The sequence below is a fragment of the Zootermopsis nevadensis genome, unplaced genomic scaffold, assembly GCF_977971745.1.
Source record: "Zootermopsis nevadensis isolate Lab colony 2312 unplaced genomic scaffold, Znev_1.0 Znev_ptg000002l, whole genome shotgun sequence".
In the NCBI taxonomy this organism is placed as follows: Eukaryota; Metazoa; Arthropoda; class Insecta; order Blattodea; family Termopsidae; genus Zootermopsis; species Zootermopsis nevadensis.
Window position 1 is genome coordinate 1,659,040 of NW_028259134.1, and position 21,793 is coordinate 1,680,832.

General features: G+C 40.2%; 1 protein-coding gene across 1 annotated transcript in view; it reads left to right on the top strand.

Annotated features, from left to right (window-relative positions):
• LOC110840385 (somatomedin-B and thrombospondin type-1 domain-containing protein-like) overlaps window positions 1-21,793 on the top strand; it is a 125,640-nt gene that overhangs the window by 84,677 nt on the left and 19,170 nt on the right. Inside the window, exon 3 of the mRNA XM_087357891.1 lies at window positions 4,205-4,319. Coding sequence (XP_087214017.1) covers window positions 4,205-4,319 — 115 coding nt within the window. The remainder of the gene's footprint in view (window positions 1-4,204; window positions 4,320-21,793) is intronic.

Genomic DNA, 21,793 nt, shown 5'->3' on the forward strand with positions numbered 1-21,793 from the left:
ATGAAGATTTCTGTCTTCTGGGTTGTTGCGCTGTGTAGTCTGGTCGATGTTTACCAACGTTTCAGAGGTCATACTGCCTCCATCATCAGGGCGATGAATATGAAGATTTCTGTCTTCTGGGTTGTTGCGCTGTGTAGTCTGGTCGATGTTTACCAACGTTTCAGAGGTCATACTGCCTCCGTCATCAGAGTATGAAGATTTCTGTTTTCTGGGTTGTTGCGCTGTGTAGTCTGGTCGATGTTTACCAACGTTTCAGAGGTCATACTGCCTCCATCATCAGGGCGATGAATATGAAGATTTCTGTCTTCTGGGTTGTTGCGCTGTGTAGTCTGGTCGATGTTTACCAACGTTTCAGAGGTCATACTGCCTCCGTCATCAGAGTATGAAGATTTCTGTTTTCTGGGTTGTTGCGCTGTGTAGTCTGGTCGATGTTTACCAACGTTTCAGAGGTCATACTGCCTCCATCATCAGGGCGATGAATATGAAGATTTCTGTCTTCTGGGTTGTTGCGCTGAGTAGTCTGGTCGATGTTAACCAACGTTTCAGAGGTCATACTGCCTCCATCATCAGGGCGATGAATATGAAGATTTCTGTCTTCTGGGTTGTTGCGCTGTGTAGTCTGGTCGATGTTTACCAACGTTTCAGAGGTCATACTGCCTCCGTCATCAGAGTATGAAGATTTCTGTTTTCTGGGTTGTTGCGCTGTGTAGTCTGGTCGATGTTTACCAACGTTTCAGAGGTCATACTGCCTCCATCATCAGGGCGATGAATATGAAGATTTCTGTCTTCTGGGTTGTTGCGCTGTGTAGTCTGGTCGATGTTTACCAACGTTTCAGAGGTCATACTGCCTCCGTCATCAGAGTATGAAGATTTCTGTTTTCTGGGTTGTTGCGCTGTGTAGTCTGGTCGATGTTTACCAACGTTTCAGAGGTCATACTGCCTCCATCATCAGGGCGATGAATATGAAGATTTCTGTCTTCTGGGTTGTTGCGCTGAGTAGTCTGGTCGATGTTAACCAACGTTTCAGAGGTCATACTGCCTCCATCATCAGGGCGATGAAGATTTCTGTCTTCTGGGTTGTTGCGCCGTGTAGTCTGGTAGAAGTTTACCGACGTTTCAGAGGTCGTTGATGCCTCCAACATCAGGGCCATCTTCTTTTCATATGCTGTTTTATACTATCATGGCGACGGTGCGTATCTTTTCAGATTGTATACAACACATTTGACGCGCTGGGTATGTACATGGAAATGTAATCTTCCTTGAAATGCTAAAGTGGAGGTTCCATTGTCAGTGGGAAGTAAGATTGAAAGTTTGCAGACCTCTGTGCGCTTTAAACCACTGCTGCTCGGAACAGAACCACACTCGATTTTTGTTTGAAGAAAACTCTAGAGAGTAAACAGGATCACGAGGGTGAGTGGTAACTCCATCTTCTACATCCTCCCGGTTTCTTTCTTACAGATCTCTCACATTCGGATCCTTTACTCTCAGCAGTAGCGTTTTTTGGTTTACTTTATAGAAATATTCATGGTATACCACAAGAAATAAAACATTACTGAGGGTCCATTAATGATAATGTACAACGTACACATTGAAGCCGGGCGCAGTGGTTACATAAATCATTCGTTGGTGGAAAGGAGGACGTGCTTATTGTGTTACGTCTCCAAGGCACCCTAAGTCCCTCCCAGCTTTCTTTTTTCAGACGTAGAAGTAACAGGCAAAACCCTCATGACATCTTATAATCCTACACATAAGTAATCTGGTGATACGGCCGCTGTCTTTGAGACTCCAGACTGGTCTATGCATAGGCATTCGTTCTCGTCCTGACTCGGTCGTCAGAGCCTCGTCTGTGAGAATAGAAAATACAGTTTGTAGGTGACTTTGATGTTGTTGTTTTTTTTCGAAAATGAGGGACGCTAACAATCGAATCCTGACCGTTTTAGACCAAATGAATTTTTTTTCATCGCATTTAAAGAATGCAGAAACAGATTTTTTTTTAACTTTTTAATAATTATAAACCGCGTGGATTGAAGGGCCGAGAACTGTCGGTAAAAACTTTCAGACATTGAAGGCCGGAACATGCCATCAATTTGCCTAACTTCTTGGGTGTTAGATGATGATATTGGTGATTAAGTTTTCTAGCCTTTCTGTACGCAGACAGAATCTAAAATCTTATGTTTCTTTAAAGGTTGCAATTACATATTAAAGCAACTGGGTGGTCATATATTAACAGCAAACCGAAAAAGTACACGACAGCGTGTGACGAAATTATTGTACCAACGCGCGTTGTAAATCACGTCATTTCATAATTATGGCTTTACGTGAAAATACGTAAGTTATATTGCAATGTTAAATTTTGTATCTCATCTTATATGGAGCGTTTAGAATGAGAAGTTATAGAAGAGAGTTCTGAAGAGAGTGGCCGTCACTAAGGGGTTAATGAATTATTAACTCTTTGAAGCCGAAGATCGTCTAAATATTATTTATGAATTCAGTCCGTACCGCGAAGAAAACACTACACCTCACCATTACGAAAATCAGCTGGTTAACCCTTTGAAGTCGAAGCTCGTCTTCATAATATTTACGAATCCAGACCGTACCGCGAAGAAAACACTTCACTTAACCATTAGAAGTCGAATCAGGCGGTACCACATAAGATTTAACAAAAGAATCAAAGCCTTAATAAGCTCGGCAAAGCTCCATAATGAGGAGCTCCCTTGTTAAGATTATTAAGTCAAATGGTCGAGGTGGGTGGGGCATGCATTATCGTATGGAAAATGAGAAATTCATACGGAATTCTAGCCCGAGACCTGTAGGTAAGGTGTCCATTTTGGATACATAAACGTTGATGGGAGGATAATATGAGAATATATCTTAAATAAATTTTACCGACTCTGATAGGGCCTGTTAACGGGTCTCTCTGAATACTGTAATCAAATATTGGGTGCCTTAAGTTCGACCCTAATTTTCTCAAAAAGGACCCTGCACTATTTAAATTTGAGTTAACTGAATTATAAAAGGAAAGTGCAGAATTCACCGACCTCTGCCCCCGTGAAGTGGGAAGTAGAAATTTGATTTGCTGCGAACTTCCAGTGAAAGTTCTCTCACTTATGTCTCGAGGTATTTAAGTGAGCGTGGATTTGCTTTCAGCCAAACTGCGGGAAGTGAATTTATAGCAGGCCACGATCTCTGGGTCCCCCGCCTTTTTCAATATATTTTAGATAATCATCTTATTCCTTCGTCCCTCCTAAATAAAATATACAGCTTAAACGAAAGGAATAAGCCACCTTGAAACCTAGGAAATAGTTAATATTAAAGTGGACCTGGACTCCTGTTAGCACAGTAGATCATCTTCCATAATAGGCGGTAAACTTGTTAAATAGCTGGGCATTGGATTCTCAAGAAGGACTTTGTTTCCTGGAGATGGTTAATAGATTGACAGAAATAGTGTAAATTCAAGCTGACTTCTGAAATCTGGAGCTGGAGCGTAAGAAACTGTTTTACACCGAGTGGTAGTACTGGATGTGATTGATAAGGCACTAATTGGATGTTATGTTTGTCTGTATGTCTGCCTTCCGCCTGTCACTCCAGCTGACACCATGAAAATTTAGTCGGTCTCATATTTATGCTGACGCCTACGATATGTGGTTTACTGTTCTGTCCCAGAGTTGGCACTTCGGTTATTCCAAGCCTCATTGCACACAGATTGGAATTACCTTCAAAATTAGACCAGAAATATTGGATATAGAAGCAGGCCGAACAGGGTTGCTCGTTTGTTGAAGTTGGTTTCGGGAAGAAAAATGATTTTGAATATATGAGCCTACATTAATCCTATACTAACACTGTCGAAGGTTCAGCGCCGCTAATATCAAAATCCAATCATTTGCTACTCCAACCAATCGCCTGGCCCGAGTGGTATCAACATTCAATTTGAGTTTATCGCTGCCCTGAGGATGGTGATGTCCATCAGGGTTGTGAATGTCTCTGATTCAGGGCTGAAGGTGGAGACAGTAGTGATTCTAAACGCGGGTATCTACCTACGAAAATACACAACGTCATGATGCTTCCATATTTCTCTTGGTTTGCAAGTTGCTGACTTAAAAAAAATCTTAAAATTCATTGTACAATGCAGGATATGTTCAAAATCGTTTTCCCGCTCGTAACTCAGTGTTTGTACAAATCGGTTTACGCGTGTTTCTGGTTCCAGAGACGGCTATGCTGCTACCGGTTACACTCAGTTCCAGTCGGCGTGTTAATGAAACAAATGACATCAGAAGAAACCTCCGTCTCCGCTACCCTAAGGACCCTGCTGAAGACAAAGAGTAAGTACACCAGTACTCCAAGCAACATACAGTCACATTATTTTGCGGTGGCCGCGAGCCTGCGAGTTAGGGGAGGACATGTAAGAGTAGTGGGGAAGTTAGTCGTAGGTATAAGGGGAAAAAGAGTTAATGCGCGCATACGGATAGCTTTCTGAGGAAACCATTAACCGTTAATTACCATGACATTACATTACATTGGTTATCGTTAGATTGTGAGAATGGGCACTACGAAGTTCCTGCGCAGTTGAAACTCTGCGGCCACCATAAAATAACTGGACTGTACTTCTAGTGCAGCAACCCTGCCGTTCAGTTTTAAACACCTGCACGATTTTAGTGTTTAGTTTCAAATGGTACATCATTAAAAAAAGGCGCGTAAGTGAACCAGCTTTAAGGAGTACAGAATCATGTGGAGGAGTTAATAAGAAACTTGTAATTTAATGAAATCCATGCTTCTATCCTTGTCAAAATCTAAAAATGATTCTGATCTGCATTACATTTTTCGACGATTGGGATTCGATTCCGGGCAAATTATTTTCTACGCCATCGCACCACCCCTCCCGCCCTCCCCCCCCCAACGATGTGATAGCCCTCATCAAACAGCACGTTATCACACTCTCGGTCCTAAGTTAGGGAATCATCTCTGACCGGCACTTGGCAAAGATAGTTGGAACTATGCGATATAATAACGAGAGGTTTGTGTTTGCGTAAACATCAAGACATATAAATATTCGAAAAACTGGTAAACGTCTTTGTAAAACCAATATGATGTTGTAATTATTATTATTTTAATATCTGCATCTTATCGGATTTCGAGAGCACACATATATGTGGGGGGTCTTATTGGAAAACATCTATTTGTAAGAACGAGAAGTAGATGGGAGGTTATCATTGAGACGGAGCTTAAGGAGACTTTTTTCGTGTGTATGACGTATTTTGTTGGAACTATTTTGTGCAGGGGCAGAGAGCTGTATTCAGCCGCCACAGAGTAATCACGTTTTAATTATCAAGATTGTTTTATGGCTGAATAAATGTCATATGCACAGAATCTGTAATTTTAATAAAAATGTCAATCAATGCAACAATACGCAGGACAATGGATTCATGTGGATGGGTGTCAGTCATCCGTAAAACAAGCAAATGCATTTCGATTGTAGTTCTATTCAGGAAAATGTATAGCCTGAAATCAACTTGCATTCGATATTCACGTTTTTTTTAAAAGAAAATTAAATGGAAGTTAATATTATTCTGTTCCGTAATTAAATCATTCAAGTAGACGTAAAGACTTTTATTCGTTGTATTTGATAGACGGAACTATGAAAAATAGGCCGTTTATACCGAAAAGGAGATGCAAGCTCAGCGCATTAAAGATGCAGATAGGGGCCAGACGTCAATTCTGTTGGTGGAAATAAATAATTTTGAAGATAATTTTGTCGTGTTAAAAATGAAACATTCGTTGGAAGAAAACAATTAGCTAAAATCTGACGGAAATTCCGTGAAGGCAATGACGCGTAATGCTTTAAAAGAAAATAAAAAATTCTTTGGTTTTACTCGATATTCGAGCAAGGTGACAACTGTAGTGTTTTGTGTGCGTCTATACGTTCAGGACTTTACTGCTACAGGATGGATCGAAACAAATTATGTAGAAGGACGTGTCTCCGAAGCAGTAGTTACCAATCTCTTCCTTAAAAATTTCCCAGTGACTGGTTTCTGCCGGGATGATCGCGGTTCGATCCTTGACAGAGACAGGGATTTTGATGTGTACAGACCACACCACTGGGATCCACGTGTGGCATTCTGTTTGCAGCGGTTAAGGCGGCCGGAGGATGAAGCTGATAACTAACCTCTGTGTAGTTCCGAGGTTACGTCACAACATGGCTTTAATTTGTGGTGCTTAAAACAGGGATAACTTTTAAGTTTACTCTGTACGATTTCAAACTCTTTTTGGTGTTGAAGATGATTCAGAAAGTAAGATTAAGTTTGGTTTATAAGAGGTGTAATTTTAACCTTTTGTTTTGTATGGGCTGAAACTCGGTGTCGCAGATTAAGACAAGAACACGTAATGAGATTCTGTGAGAATGAAATGTGCTAAAGTACTGGATCTAGGATGGATGAAATGGTGGAAGGCTGGGTAAATTTGTATGAGGAGGAGATTTATAAATCATACTTAAAAAAATATATTAGAATGTTAAAAGCAAAGAAGGGTGAGATTATTCAGCATTAAAACATTACAAATGCCCAGACAATTTCAGTTGCGGAAGCCTGAAGGGGAAAGATGACATAAGCGTAGATGGGATGATAATATTAAAAAGACATTGAATTTGGAGGGTGTGAAAGGAATTCATGTGGCTCGCTGTAAGGATGGAAGACTGTTGTGAACACGGTAATGAACCTTTCAGTTTAATTAAACGCAGGGAAATTTCTAGACTGGTTTAGGTTACTGTCAGCTTATCAGGGAGGAGTCTTCTGTGTGGAGAAAGTCATTTGCAGCAGCGATGAGGGTCGCGTGCTGAGGTCAGGAACCACTGCCCTCGTGCAATATTCTTCTCAAAATGATCTTTCGACTGTGAACCTCAGGGCGTCATTTCTGCAAGGAATTACATCCATCCTCAGAACGTAAATACTATTAATCCAGAACTTATAAAATTGCCCGAAACGGGGAATGTCCTTCAGTGCATACTCACAGATTAAACAAGAATTTCAATAAAATAACTCCATATCTTCCTGCCTTCTATGTAAACCAGTTATCATTAAGGCTTTGACCGGGATGTTAAATCTTATGTGGTACCGCCTGATTCGACTTCTAATGGTTAAGTGAAGTGTTTTCTTCGCGGTACGGTCTGGATTCGTAAATATTATGAAGACGAGCTTCGGCTTCAAAGGGTTAACCAGCTGATTTTCGTAATGGTGAGGTGTAGTGTTTTCTTCGCGGTACGGACTGAATTCATAAATAATATTCAGACGATCTTCGGCTTCAAAGGGTTAACATATTCGCGAAGACGGGCACTGCATTCTGCCCTAAGCCACTTCATTGCATTCCACACACTCTTAAGGCCCTTTTTAATATTATCCTTTCATCTACGGTTAAGTTTACGGAGTGGTCTTCTCCCGTCTTGTGTTCAGGCTGATCTGCCGACACACACGTTCATCTAAACCATGCGTGATGGGCGAAAATGGAGACGATGAATCTAACTTCTTCCGTGAGTTTGAGGTGTTATAATAATAGTATAATAGTAGAATTGCCCATCAGGAATGATGGCAAAGTCTAAAGCTGTACTTTAAAACACATTAGCAGCACATAAAAAATTAAATCTCTGCTTTTCCTTCCTTGATTACTAAAGCTTCGAAGCTTAAAGACTTTCATCTGTTTTACTGATTTATATCGAAGTACGTGCACATAGAAGGCCGTGAATGGATGAACAGTCCTTTGTTTCAGAATTTTGTTTCCACAAAACAAACATATAAAGCTTTTAACTAACGCTGTATAACAAATTATCTTTATTTATCTTTGTTTAATTAAAGAATTAGGGTATTATAGGATTTCTAATTTACTGCAATCCGAAATATGGTATTATATGGAAGTTATAATAACTGCTATTAATAGGCCACCTTTATGATCATTACCATGGCAACGATTATAAACTATCCCGTAAACCCCACAACAAGCATAGCACAGCATATCAGGCGACGATTATATAACACACATTCATAAGGTTCAAAATCCCTTAACAACAGCAAATGATGGCCAGTGAGCCAACACTGCTTCGTATGCTTATAGACAGATAGGAAATTGTAACGTGTTGATAACTTTCATACTAGATTTTACTGTAGCAGATCACGTGTGGAGATGTGAAAAAAAAGTTCCGGTCGTAGTTTGACTGTTATTTCGTAATTGCGAAAGTTTTGATGAATTTTTACACTCGTATATAACACAGAACTTACGAACATTTTGAAGAACATTAATTTATTTGTTTGTTTCTTGGTTATATATTTGTGTAAACTAACAGCCCTCTGGAAAATTATTTATATAGCGTTTTTTAAAATTTTCAAGAACCTCTTTATCGTTATGTTTCATGTTATAGAAGCTTTCTGAACGTTTATCTGAGGTTGTTATTTGATCGCTGGTGTAAAGACTTCGTAATTTATAACAATAGTTAAACGGCAGTGTGCATAAACTTTCAGTGTGGGAAATATTTATCCAAAATTCATGTTTATTCGGCCAATATTTTTATTTTACCGCTCAAATCATCCGCCTTAATTTTGGTTGCTTAAGACGCCTTAATGTAGCCCACAAACGCGTTGCTAATTACACTAACAAGTGTTTTCCGGGTCACCCACGTGTGTGCTCCTTCTGTTACTAAGTTAGTGGAGAGCTTACTCGCTAATTTGGCCATCCTAGATAACGTGTTCAATGTGAGAAGTGGTTTTAAGTCTATACGTGATGTAAAGTATCTTAAATTTTTTTTCGTTCATTGGTTTTCTCTCACAGCTGATTACTTCCCGTGCATTGAGTAACTTGTGGTTTGACACAAAGACATCGCGAATAGTGGCTTCTACTGTAAAGACGCATTTATATGGCATTTTGAAAAATTGAATCGGTCATTTATGAATTTAAGTGGATTGTGGTCTGCGTCGTGTGACTCATGGTAGGGACTGGTGGCGGGCTCTGGTGGGCGCGGTAATAAACCTTCGCGTGCCATACATGGCGGGGGATTTTCTGGTTAGTTGAAATACTTCTGATGAAGGACCCTACTCCATGAAGTTAATTTAGGCCGGATGTGATTAATCGTTGTTGGATATGTGTCAAGATTTGAAATAGTCTCACGCCCAAAGGGCTTCTGATATTTCTGTGCTCTGTGTTTGTCAGTCACTTCATCCGTGTATTTCAGTTCTCAGCGTAATTTTCTCGTCTCTTGTTCATCTCTGAATCGCTCATGTTTCTAGATACTTTACTGTGGAGAATTGGAACGTGTTGACGTTATTGCGAGGTGCGTGAACGCACAATGGCCTTTGCGTTAGTAGTGTGTAAAGCTGTTTTTCTTATAACGACGCGTGAGATTACTGTTTATTTAAAAAGGATGGATCCAGTCGCTTCCAAACGAATAATTTTTTTTCTAGCGTACGTTATTAGGTCCAGGCAAACCTACAAAGAGGATATTTACAATCTAATGAAAGGAAAAGAACGAAAATAAAATGGGGTTAGTAAAAAGTAAATAAAAACAAAGCTGTCCCACTATACGCCGTGTAGGCGCTTGGAGGGAGAGCAGGTATAGCTCCTACTCATTCTCTAACTCGGCACTAGATGGGGTTAGTGGTCAGCATCACGTCGCAGCCGAGCTTTACACCTGGGATAGGATCCCGGTACCCATTGGATAGGAGGCTGGGTAGGCCCTATAGCTGGTCTGGATGCAAAGGCTAGAGGAAAGGTCTTCTGCCCCTGTCGGGGATCGAACACTGGTCGTCCATTCCGTGGAAAATGGGGTTAGTGTCAAAGCTTAAGACCGGGAGAAGTGTCAAGCTTTTTGTGTTGTCTCTGCACCATTAAGTTCGAGAGGATCAACTTACAAATATGAAGCAGTGTTACACGATTGAAGGCTCATATTAAGGCACTCTGACTGGATTTTTTTTTGACGTAAATACGTCTATATTTTAGGGTCAGTGTTATTCGGAAAAAATGTGTTACGAAAAATTGTTACGAAAAAGGGAAACGAAAAAGTGTAACTTCATTGTTATGTTACTTAGGAAACCTCATCTGTTTACTCAGCATTTTTGTTACCTAGGAAACAATATATAAAATTCCTTTCCGTATAGACGTATTTACGTCAAATTCTCCGGAACCATGGTTCAACTATCACTTTTTGTTTTGAAGTTTCGGTAAATTACTAGGGACATTTAAAAAGGACTCATTTGTTGTGACAGCTTTTTGAATATACGACATATGCACGTTACACAGTTTTATGTTAATTATCACCTCTCAAATCATAATGATCGCGTAATGCATTGGGATAAAATTTTCATGTACTGAGAGCGGACTTTATATTCTACTCTTAAGTATTGTGATTAATTAGTGGATGTGTGTTTTTTTATTGTGTGTCAGATGTTTTATTTTGAGTGTGGTATGTTGTATTGTTGTGTCTCATTGTATTGTTGTGTGAGTGCATCAGTTCATGACGTTTGTAATACATTACAGTTATTGTCTTATGTCTAGGTGGTATTAAGTTCTTTTTTTTTTAAGTTAAGTACTTGAGGTTGGATGGTTTTGTAATTTATGAGTTGGTTGATTTTGAGTGGGATGTGTTGTTTTTGTTGTGTCCTTTTTTATTGTTTTGTTCTGTCTCTGTGTTGATGTATCTCATTGTATGTTGTGTCTTATGGTTTTTGTTGTGTCCTTTGTTTATTGTTTTGTTGTGTCTCATTGTGTTGATGTATCCCATTGTTTGTGTGTCATATTGTTTTTGTTGTGTCCTTTTGTTTATTGTTTTGTTCTGTCTCTGTGTTGATGTATCTCATTGTTTATTGTGTCTTATTGTTTTTGTTGTGTCCTTTGTTTATTGTTTTGTTGTGTCTCATTGTGTTGATGTATCCCATTGTTTGTGTGTCATATTGTTTTTGTTGTGTCCTTTTGTTTATTGTTTTGTTCTGTCTCTGTGTTGATGTATCTCATTGTTTATTGTGTCTTATTGTTTTTGTTGTGTCCTTTTGTTTATTGTTTTGTTCTGTCTCATTGTGTTGATGTATCTCATTGTTCTGTTCTGTCTCATTGTTTTGTATGTTATTGTAGGACACTGCCACCGGGTATAAACCCATTTGCAGTCAATAATAAATAATAATAAATAAATAATTAAATAATTGTCAAGTTACGACGAAAGCTGTTGGTATGGACTTCTTTTGTGTAGCAACCACATAAGAGACAAGGAAACACAAATAACCTAAAACAAATTTAATGTAGGGCTATGGATTATTTATGTTTTTGAATCGTATGTTGATGCCCATAAATCAAATTTGTACAAACAGACGCTGTATCCAACTGCCATTACAGAGTGACACATCGAAAATACTGATACTTTGTCACTTTAAGTAATTCATTTCGTGAATTTGATGCAGTGCTAGGATTAGACGACACTTTCATTACAAGAATTAAGTCATTCGAGTGTAGATTAAATGAAGAAATGTTTAATGGGTTACAGGAGACGAATCTTTAGTCAGTGTGTTTTATCGGAGACGTAAGACCGTGAGTTCTCAATTCACGCTACTTTCGAGAAACACGTCGTAAACGAGGAGATTATCTTCCATGAGATGGTTTAACTCCAAGCTGATAAAGACCTACAGTAAAATGTTTATAAAGGTGGGTATAATGTTGTGTTGTCACTGTAAGAGACAGTGTGTACATCATTTTCAGCACAGACCCCCTCGTTCGCCATGTTGGTTATTGCCTACCGAGTAAACTGGATACGCCAAAGTTCTTTCAGCGAACAGCGAATAGGCGCTTGTGTGCAATCAGACCCGACCTCGTCTGTCTGCTTTCTTAATCGAGGATTTCAACCCAAATGATTAGCGTCTGTGCTCTCTCACTCACAGCTACACAGTGCATCTTCCACGGCAATTTGGTATTCTCCAGCGATCATCTGTATCACTAGGTTCCATCGAATGCGTTTACAAAGTTTCAGAAACTCGTCAAGGATTGACGGAATCACAGACAGCCTCCGAAACGTCGGAAATCCACTTCATACTTACACGGCTGATCGTCCGAGAAGTGATTATTAAAGTTATTTGAAGACTCGGTCTCTTATTTTGTTGGTTAAGGTTCATTAATATCATAATCATTGCCCTTATGTTTTCCGATTACAACGGATGATAGATTCTTGGATCATTTGACGGCCTTTCCATCTTTGTACGTGAACGGTAGGTAACTATATGTACCACCAATGACATTCATGATAATCAGTCTGTGGATCGAGAACAGGAGTACCAACTGTTCAGACGCGACTTTCTCTCCAGTAAAAATAAAGTGGTTCTGACCGATATTCTGTGGTGGAAACGTTCGAAGGCAGTTATGATAACAGCACAGAGGCGAGTTATCTATTAACCTTTTAATACACAGTGGTAACTTCCTTGTATAATCTACATTTTCATTCGGTATAAATAAATTTTTCCTGCAGGAATGTGTATATGAGGTGAGTGGTAAATTATATCTTCTATCTACATTAATATTCTGTTTGCTCACAGAATTTATTCGTACGGTATTCTCACAGTAAGCAGCGAAGATTTTCTTAAGAAGTGTTACCCAATGGGATCTTCCTAAATGAGAGGCGTTGTTTATTCTGTGAGGCGGTAACGGAATTCTTAAACATTATTTATCAGAGATTTTTGCTTCGGTTCTCCGAAATTTTGCTTGTATCAAAATACTCGGTATGGAGGATCCAGATTCTTCTGGTGGGGTTCATTTCAAATTCTAAGACACTTTTCCCCACCGCTGTTTCCCCTGGGTCATTACGAGGTGGTAAGAATTGTTGTTTCTTTTTGAGGGTATCAGCTGACTAAGATCTTCTAGTCTCAAGAGATTTGTCAGGCTTCGATTATTTTTATTTCTACTTCTGACCCTGCTTCGTCCCCCCCCCCCCCCATTTTTTTTTTTTTACTATTGAAACTTTCAATTTCATCCCGTGCGACCTTAATCCACAGTACACTGTCACAAGATTGCTTTGCGATTTGAGTTCTTGAACAAAAGTTTTTTAGACGTCAAATCCAAAACTTTAGATGGTTTTGACACATATCATATAGGCCTACGTGGAAAATAAATGCATAGGAAGTTTAGTATAAAAACCATTATGGATAGAAGCCATATAAAGTGGAAACATTTGTATGGGAGAGTGACATTAACGTAGGTTTGGTGAAACAGGTTGTAAAGACGTGAACTTGATTTAGTCGGTTACGGGTTCGGTACAGATGGTGGGCTTTTGTGATGAAGGTGGTGAACTTTCCCTTTCGTGTCCACAAATAGTCTCGAGAGAGCGTAAGACCGAAATCAGCAGTAGAGACATCTGTGGGAACGGTCGGGAGTTAATCCTGTTTTAAGTGACGGTCTCAAAATTTCCCTCCAAATTTGTCATTTAAATTGTGTTCACAGGCGACATTAAAAATCTCAGTTATTTACGTAATATGCAGATTCAAAAGACAATGAGTTGATGGATAAGGAAGGGATGAAGAGAACTAGAGGAAGATATTGGATAGATGTTTAATGGCGTTGGTAGGTGGGACGAGGGTTGTGGATAGGTACATAAGATCGAAAAATTGTAGGCTGTTGAAGGCGTCACCTCGCAGTTCGTATGCTCGTGGATTTTCTATCAGACTGTGCGATGCCTCACGTGACAACTCGCGAGGTGGTGGAGGCTGTGAGGTCGAGGGTCGGTCGTTGGGGTCGAATTGGTGGTCCTGTTCGGGCTACAGTACTGTACATAAAACTGTCGCACAGCCCTGAAATGCTGCTCTGCAAGCCATGCCCTCAAATGAGTGATGAAGCATTTCGAGTTCTGTGCAGGTGGTTTACGGCAGTCGTTGCATCCTTTTATATGATCCTGAAGGATGGAAGAAAGAAAGAAAGTTTACATAGAAGGGAAATAAGTAATTATAAAATAAAGCAACTCCCAGTGAAAGAATGTGAAATGTCTCCTCGTTCGTACTTCAGTGGCATCTCAAGGAATTAACAAATTTTCATCTTGTAGAAGGCTTCCGCGATTGGGTTCATAAAAATGTTCATGTGAGTACGCCTACATCATATACATTTTCAGAAAATATATATTTTATTCGTTCTTTCATTTTGTGGAGAGTTTTGAAATTATTGAGCGGGTATTTGTTAAGTGCCACCTTAAAATTGTGGTTACCTGACCGGAGACCCTAGACTTAAATGGGCAGTCAATATTAAAATGAATCTCTCTAAAAGATATTACGAGGATGTCGACTGATTTCTTCCGGCTCGGGACAGGATTAATTGGCGTTGAGAACGCGGTGTTGGAGTTCAGAACGGCTCGCTGCTGGACCATCTACTGAGGCAGATGATTATAGACCGCGCCCTCAAAGATAAAGCTTTTAACTTTTAATTAAGGTCGTGAATTTCTGCACTAGCTGAGCGGCTGAAGAAGGACTCTGCATCAGCGACTTAGTTTATTTAAGAATAAGCTTCGTTGTTAATGAAAAATGTAAAGAGATGATGCGATTCACTGCATTCATAATATCTCAAATTTAGATATCGCTTCGTACGAATGGCGAAAGACTTATGATCGTTGAAGTACGTGTCCAGTTTAGTGAACAAACTCTTAAGATATTGATTGATTTAACGTAATTAGATGCACGAACAACATACATTTTTATATTCGTGTTGAGATGTATCAACAGTTAATGAACATAAATTTCAGCGAGATACGTCTTGTAACATCGCGAAGGTCGCGTTTGGAACTCAGTAAACCCTTGTCCAACGCGAACTCGATTATACGCGGTGAAACACTCTGTAATAGCGTAAGAAAAATACCACTGCTGTTTGAAAATGTGAAGACGGTTCGGATTTTGCGTTCATTTTTCAACAGGCCCAAAATTCACCTGCCAAGTTTAATGATTTACTTCACATGAACGATCGGGTATAAAAATCTCATTCACATCAGCGTCACAACCCAATTATTTTACGATGTGTTCAACTTCGACCTCTCGAAATTTCATACCAAAGTTTAACACCCCACTTGGGATCCTGTTTTGCGAAATTTCTCGACGAGGTTTCAAATTGTGTGCCTCTCCGCACAAACTTTAACGCCGAACTTTAGCTGGAAGGCCTTTTCTGGGTTTCCAGATGATGGAATGTTGTATTCGTTGATTAATATTCACGGCTCGGTAGTATACAAAATCGAACGAAGTCCGATAATAAGCAAGCTACTTGGGTTATTCAGCGTGTCAACAAAGTTTCTTCAAATTATAATCACTCGTTGCCGAGAAAATTGAGTTTTAAAGTTGGCAGGTGAATTTGACACCGCTCGGTGTTTGTACGCATTTGTACATTACAACTAACTTGTTCTGTTTCATTCAGGGTGTGTAAGGGTGTGTCTATTCAGACTCGACTGTCAACCCACGATTTCCTCCTCCCTGTACACAGGACAACACAACGCGGACAAACATCCATGGCTTGAGTGGGATTCGAACCCACGGTCCCAGCGACCAAGCGCGGCCACTGCGACCCCCAATAAATCTAGATAGGTTGAGCATTAGGAATTGGCGTAACATTATCGATATTTTGCTTTAAAACCTCGCTTTGGTATTCCACGGTCGTGTTCCCGTATCCCCATTAATCCCATATAATATTAAGTTTCACCAAACGCGCCACTTTCCAGGAACGCGATGAAGGCCACAGTAATTCATCTCTCGTCGCCACTTGAGACATCACGTCCGTCTTACCCCACATTGTCGTCCATAACTCTGGCCTCAACTTAGTTTTTAAACCTCATTACCTTCACAAAGAGACAGCAATAAAGATTAAAATTCTTTCGTCGTTAAAAGGTAAATTATATCACTTGGCCCTGACCGTGAAATAAAGTCTCAAACTGACTCAGGAATGCGACGTTGGCTGACCTGCAGATAACGCTGAAGACTGTGGATGGCAGTTCTAAAAGAATTTGACGTCGCCAGAAAATAAGACGTTGATGACCTGTCTTGAGCTCAGTCTCTTAAGTGTCTGGGGGTTTAATGACGTAACGTCTCACAAGTTCTAATAAACGGAAGCTCACGATTCAAACTCAGAGTACTCCGTAGAGAAGCCAAAGGACTGATGTGCATTGTTCATCAGTACAGTGGATTCCGGTTAATTGGGACACATCGGGACGAGAAAACTTTGGCCCAATTATGCGGAGTTCAAGTTGAAGAGTTAAAAAGGTTTGTTCTTTAAGATTTCTCCCAAATAAACGGCTGCCCCGATAGCCCAGTTAACCGGAATCCACTGTGTTTGTTGGAGGAAGGGTATAATGTCAGGAGCGGATGGCCGAAGTATGTAATCAGACTTGGAACAGCGCTAAGTTTCCTAGGCTAAATCTCTCCTCATTACAAATGGCAGTGTGGCATTTCGTTCGTTTGGGAGCCGTCAGGAGCGCTGGAAACCTGTGACTGCGGTTGGAGGACTATTGCTATAATGCGTCGATAAATTTTCGATATGTGAGGGGCTGGAGATTTTCCCACGGCAAAGAAACTAGTCTCAAAAATGAAAGAGCTGCAGATTTGAAGCCACCAAAGATTTCACGTTATGAATATTAAAGAGGATGGGTCCCGAGTCTAGGGGATAGAACTGATATCGTAGCGGCAATGAACTGTAATCTTAAAACATTTCTCCCAATATTTATTTAGTTATTTTTTTATATCTAGATATATAAGCCTTGTCTTCGTGCATTCTAAGAATATATCACCGTAACCAATGAGTTCGAAGATCTATTACGACGCCATTTTAGGACCCTACATTCAAATCGCTCCTTTTCAAAATATTATTATATAATGGTGTTATTTGTCGTAGGAAAGTGGAAATTTGTGACCACTTTATAACTGTGTTCACAGTTCGAAAGGTTAGGTCATTTGGCCGGATTTGGAAGCCAGTGGCTACAGGTTACAGAGGTTCGCATGATTGCTTATTGCGTGTGACTGACATCGTAAAATACAGAAGGTCTTCGGATTCCCTTATGCAAGAGCACAGATGTGAGGTTGTCTTCAGTGACGTAAAGTTCATACCAGGTTTTATACAGCTCCATTAATTGGTTCACATATTTTAAGTAAAATTAAAAAAAAAACATTCATATTCCTCTTCGTTTCATATAATCGGTCGACTGATCGATTAATTACAGTCGATTAAAATTCTGACCCCTAGTAGTAGGATTATTTACGTCAACGCTCATACAGATAATGCCGTGGATGTTTCTGGTATGTAGATTATTTAATATCCTTGAAACTTTGTGGTGTTTTTCGCTACGGGAACTTTCACGAAGTTTTTTTCGATTACACCGACTGCAGACTTACGAGACTTTGTTAATTAACTGTCACATCTTTTCTCTCTGCTCTGTTACAGAAGCCATATTGATTCTTCTTCTCATTACAAAGTAACGCAACCATGGACCCAATTCTCGAGAAACTATGTTGGGATTCCCTATTCACCGCAGGTGTTATTACAGTGTTCTGCCCGGAGCCATGTCAAATTCGAAACACGATGGGGTCCGGCTTCACGTTTATTAGAAATTTTGAGATATTATATTCACTACAGAGAAATGAATCTAAGAGGAGATTTTGGGACAAGAAATTCGATTTACGTATTGAGCATGAGATTTTAGGTTTTCACGGCGACTCTGATAGACGTTTACCGACGTTCCGGATGAATGGAACCTCACGCCCTCTTTGATGGTTAAGTCAGCGAAGTGCGGACTGGGTTTTGATTCCCGTAGACGACTCATATTTCAATGCTCGGAACCACTTATAAAACGGATCTGGGTCTATGCTAGTAGGGTAATTTAGCACGACCATTAATTAGGAAATTTATAGTAGAAAGAAAGGTGTACAAAATGTGGTCTCTAGTTACATGGTGGTCGTCGATGGGCCAGTTGTTCTTTATTAAAGGGGACGGACACGATCGTACGTGTGTCTTCAGTGCCAGAACATGACTGATAAGGTGTAATTAATTAAAGATTGCTTTAATTTTCAGCTGTACGAACCATGAGGTGTTAATATCGTCTTTAAGTAATGTAAATCAATATCGATACGTCACAAGGCGCCTTAACTCTGTGGCAACGTGGTTGTCTCGTACGCATTGCGTCATAGGATCGAATCCCGGTCAATTTTATTTTATCTCATTCGTCCCTCGCGTTGTTATTTCACATTGAACGAAGAATTATGCACCGAATTCTTGTATTTTCTGGAATTTTTATCCATACGTCATTGTAAGTGGCGCTAGTGTAGATCTGACCTTATAAATTTGTTCCTCCGCCATGTTGGTATTACGGATTGTAGGAAATTGAAAATTGCGATTTTAGAATAGTCCCCAATGGCATGGAAAATTTCATCCAAATCGTCCCAGTGGTTCTCGAGTTGAAACGTGGACAGACGAACAGACACACAGAGACATGATCAGTGCTTTAAGCGTTCATTTCACGAACTTCGTGCCAAAAACGCCTAATAAGGACAGATGGTACAGCGGTATGAAGTACCCAGCAGAGAGATTATGAAGGTACGTTATATTAAAATTTAAGCTCGAGATTCGTGGACTAATGATTACTATTAAAGAAGTTTTTGAGAGAGAGAAGTTCAGAAATGCGAATGAGAGTCACAAACGTCTGACTTGCAGCAAAAATTTTACACGAAAATTCCCCACAGGAAAAGAATACTCTGTAGACGTCGATTGCTTTATCTGTTGTTTCTCGAAGTTTATAATGTTGGCTACCCTGCTTTATAGCACCCTCAAGAGAAGCATCCGCACAACATGGCTGCAGCATTTGTATTATATATTTACATCATCGCCCGTGCGGAAAACCCCGAACGAAGTTTATCCGCCGACTCACTACAGAGGCCACGTAAGTCCTTCGTTATGCAATCCCACGATAATCTCCATGCTTCATCCTTGTTACGTAAAAATTTGTGTAGGGCTTTGTTAATTGAGACATTTAATTTCTGTTGTTCCCTGAACGTAAGATACCACGTTTCACACCCATATAAAATAACTGACAAAATTTCTATTTCAAATATTTTGAGCTCTGTACTGTCTTCGAAAATTATATTCTGCATTACGCTCTTGGTGGCGCAGGACAGGGTCCGGTGGAGGGCTTTGGTTAGTTCGGTGATAAACCTTTGTGTTCGCTAAGCCATCTGGTTGGTTGGGTCCACTATTTGGGAAACCTGAGGGAAAGAGGCCGCTGGGGAGACCTAGACGTAGATGGGAGGATAATGTCAGGCGGGATCTATGGGAGATAGGAGTTGAAGGAGACTGGATTTTGTTGGCCCAGGACAGGGTCCGGTGGAGGGCTTTGGTTAATTCGGTGATGAACCTTCGGGTTTCGTAAGCCATCTGGTTGGTTGGGTCCACTATTTGGGAAGCCTGAGGGGAAGAGATCTCTGGGGAGACCTAGACGTAGATGGGAGGATAATCTCAGGCGGGATCTATGGGAGATAGGAGTTGAAGGAGACTGGATTTTGTTGGCCCAGTGGAGGGCTTTGGTTAATTCGGTGATGAACCTTTGGGTTCGGTAAGCCATCTAGTTAGTTAGTTATTAAGTGCTCTGGTTAAAATATTAAGCTCACTCCGTAGATGTCCTGAATTCGATTCCCAGTGGGACAGCGATGTTTCTTTTCGCCAACACCGTGTCCTGATGGCTGTGCAGTCCACCCTGAGGTCCTCGAGGATCTTCCTCAGCGTGACCACTCATATCCATTGCGCCGTTGTGAAGAATAAGTGGAGCTTTACCTCCAGTTCCGCCAAACACGGTGTTCGACGCAGAGAAAACTTCACATTATTACATGTTTTTAGAGCGTCCGTTTTAATATTATTATAATCACGTTTTTGCCACTGTGATTTCAAGATTGTAAGCAATGCTATTCGTTCGTAAAATGTTGTTTATCTGCATCCTTTCTCTATGAATCGACAAGGAGGTGCATAGAAGTAAATCATGAAAATATGAAGAACACGTTTAAAATTTACTGTGAATGATTTGGTGAGCCCGGAGTCAATGAATTATGGAAGGATTCTGGTGTGGCGCCACGTGGACTTGCATCGTTCTTGTCCGCTTATATTTCCGACGGGAAAGGACGAGCTACCTCGTCCCATCGCTTTGAATCCTCTTGATTAAGGTGCTGTGGTCCTACCCTCTACTCTCTGTCTCAGGCACGCACACACCCTAGCCATCTGGAGGGTAAACACGTCACGTTGAGCATGCTTGTTACTTTGGTAGAAGCCTTCGAGGTAGCCGTTGGCAAACTGACCGAGATCAGGTACCCCGAATTGATTAGCACGTGAAACTGGGATTTGCTGATCGTCGCAGCGTCTGTCTGTCTTGTCTCATAGTGTAACCACACAGTTTAGAGCCGTGAACGTAAAGTTTAATTGAGCTTGGCGCCATGAAGACGTATGGGGGAGTTGAAGTAGAACCCAACGTATTCTTAACACAGCACTGGATGGTTGTGAGAGTTAAAGTTCTCTCGAACACATTTTAGTCGGAAAATTAAAAGGAAAATATCTCCCGCGAGATATGGGAGAAGACATACAGAGCAGGATAATATTAAAATAGGCGTATATTAATATGATTTTAATATATGGACGGAGTTAAACCAGTTTAGGGTAGGGCGTAGTGGCGAGCTCACCTACACACGATAATGAATCTCGGAGAGTTTTTTGACAAGAAGAGATTTTGAAAATCTTCGTTATATTTTTCTCCGTCTTCGTGTTACGTCTAGTTTGTTACAGGCAAATCTTGTTTCGAATATTCTAAAACGCACTGAATCCTTAATGTTATTTAACATTAAATAAGGACAGAAGAAATGTGCCGTGGTATTCACCCCGTGGGACGTGAACCCCGGCTTGTCATTGTTCGTGTTTGTTTTCTAATCAATAATATTCAGTGGGTTTTGTATTGAGCTGCGAGGAACAGGAAGTACCGTTCGTCAAGATTTGTTAAAAGTTTAGAGAACTCCCCTAGCTAGTAATTGCTCTGAACAAAGGGTCTGTAACCAATTCCCACTTCAGGACGCTGGGGGTTGTTGTAATTGGTGATTGTCAATCGATATTAAAGAATGGAACTCAACTTTTAGGCACAACTTTGCGGAAACAATTGGTTCCAGTCCTATTCTGTTGCTGTCAAGTTGTAATCTTTTGTTGAAAATTGTTCAACACAAATGGGGACCTCCTCCCCCAACCGACACCCACGGAGTTCGTGACCGAAATAGTGTTTCCTAGAATAAGACGTGTAAGTGACCTTCTCCAAGGTCTTGAAATACAGGCCTTGGGTGGGTCCTTTATATTACCAGGCCCTTTCTTATTTTGTTCGAAATACATTTCACGTGGTCTCAATTCAAATTGAGTTTGGCGACCTAGAGACTCGATCGCTACATGATTTGGTATTTCTGTGGTAGGCAGTATTAATTAAATACATAGAACAATTATCTTCTTGTAGAGCCTAAATGTTCGTCGCCGTAATCACAAAATTTATACACAAGCGCAGTTGAATCCGTGTACCGTCTTCTGAAATATATTTTAATTAATATTAATGTTCTGTCTTCCATGTGATGTTTTCTCACGGGGGTTATCAATAAAAGTTTTTACGTTTTGACATGTTTTCATCACACGTGCGTTGATTTATTGTTCTTAACTCTACTCAGACATGAATTCAGATTTTGAAGTTAATAAAGTGACGTAAGCCTTGGTTGTTGAAACTCTGGTTCTCTCTCAAAAGGTGACTTATGAACCTTCAGAAATTGACTGCTAG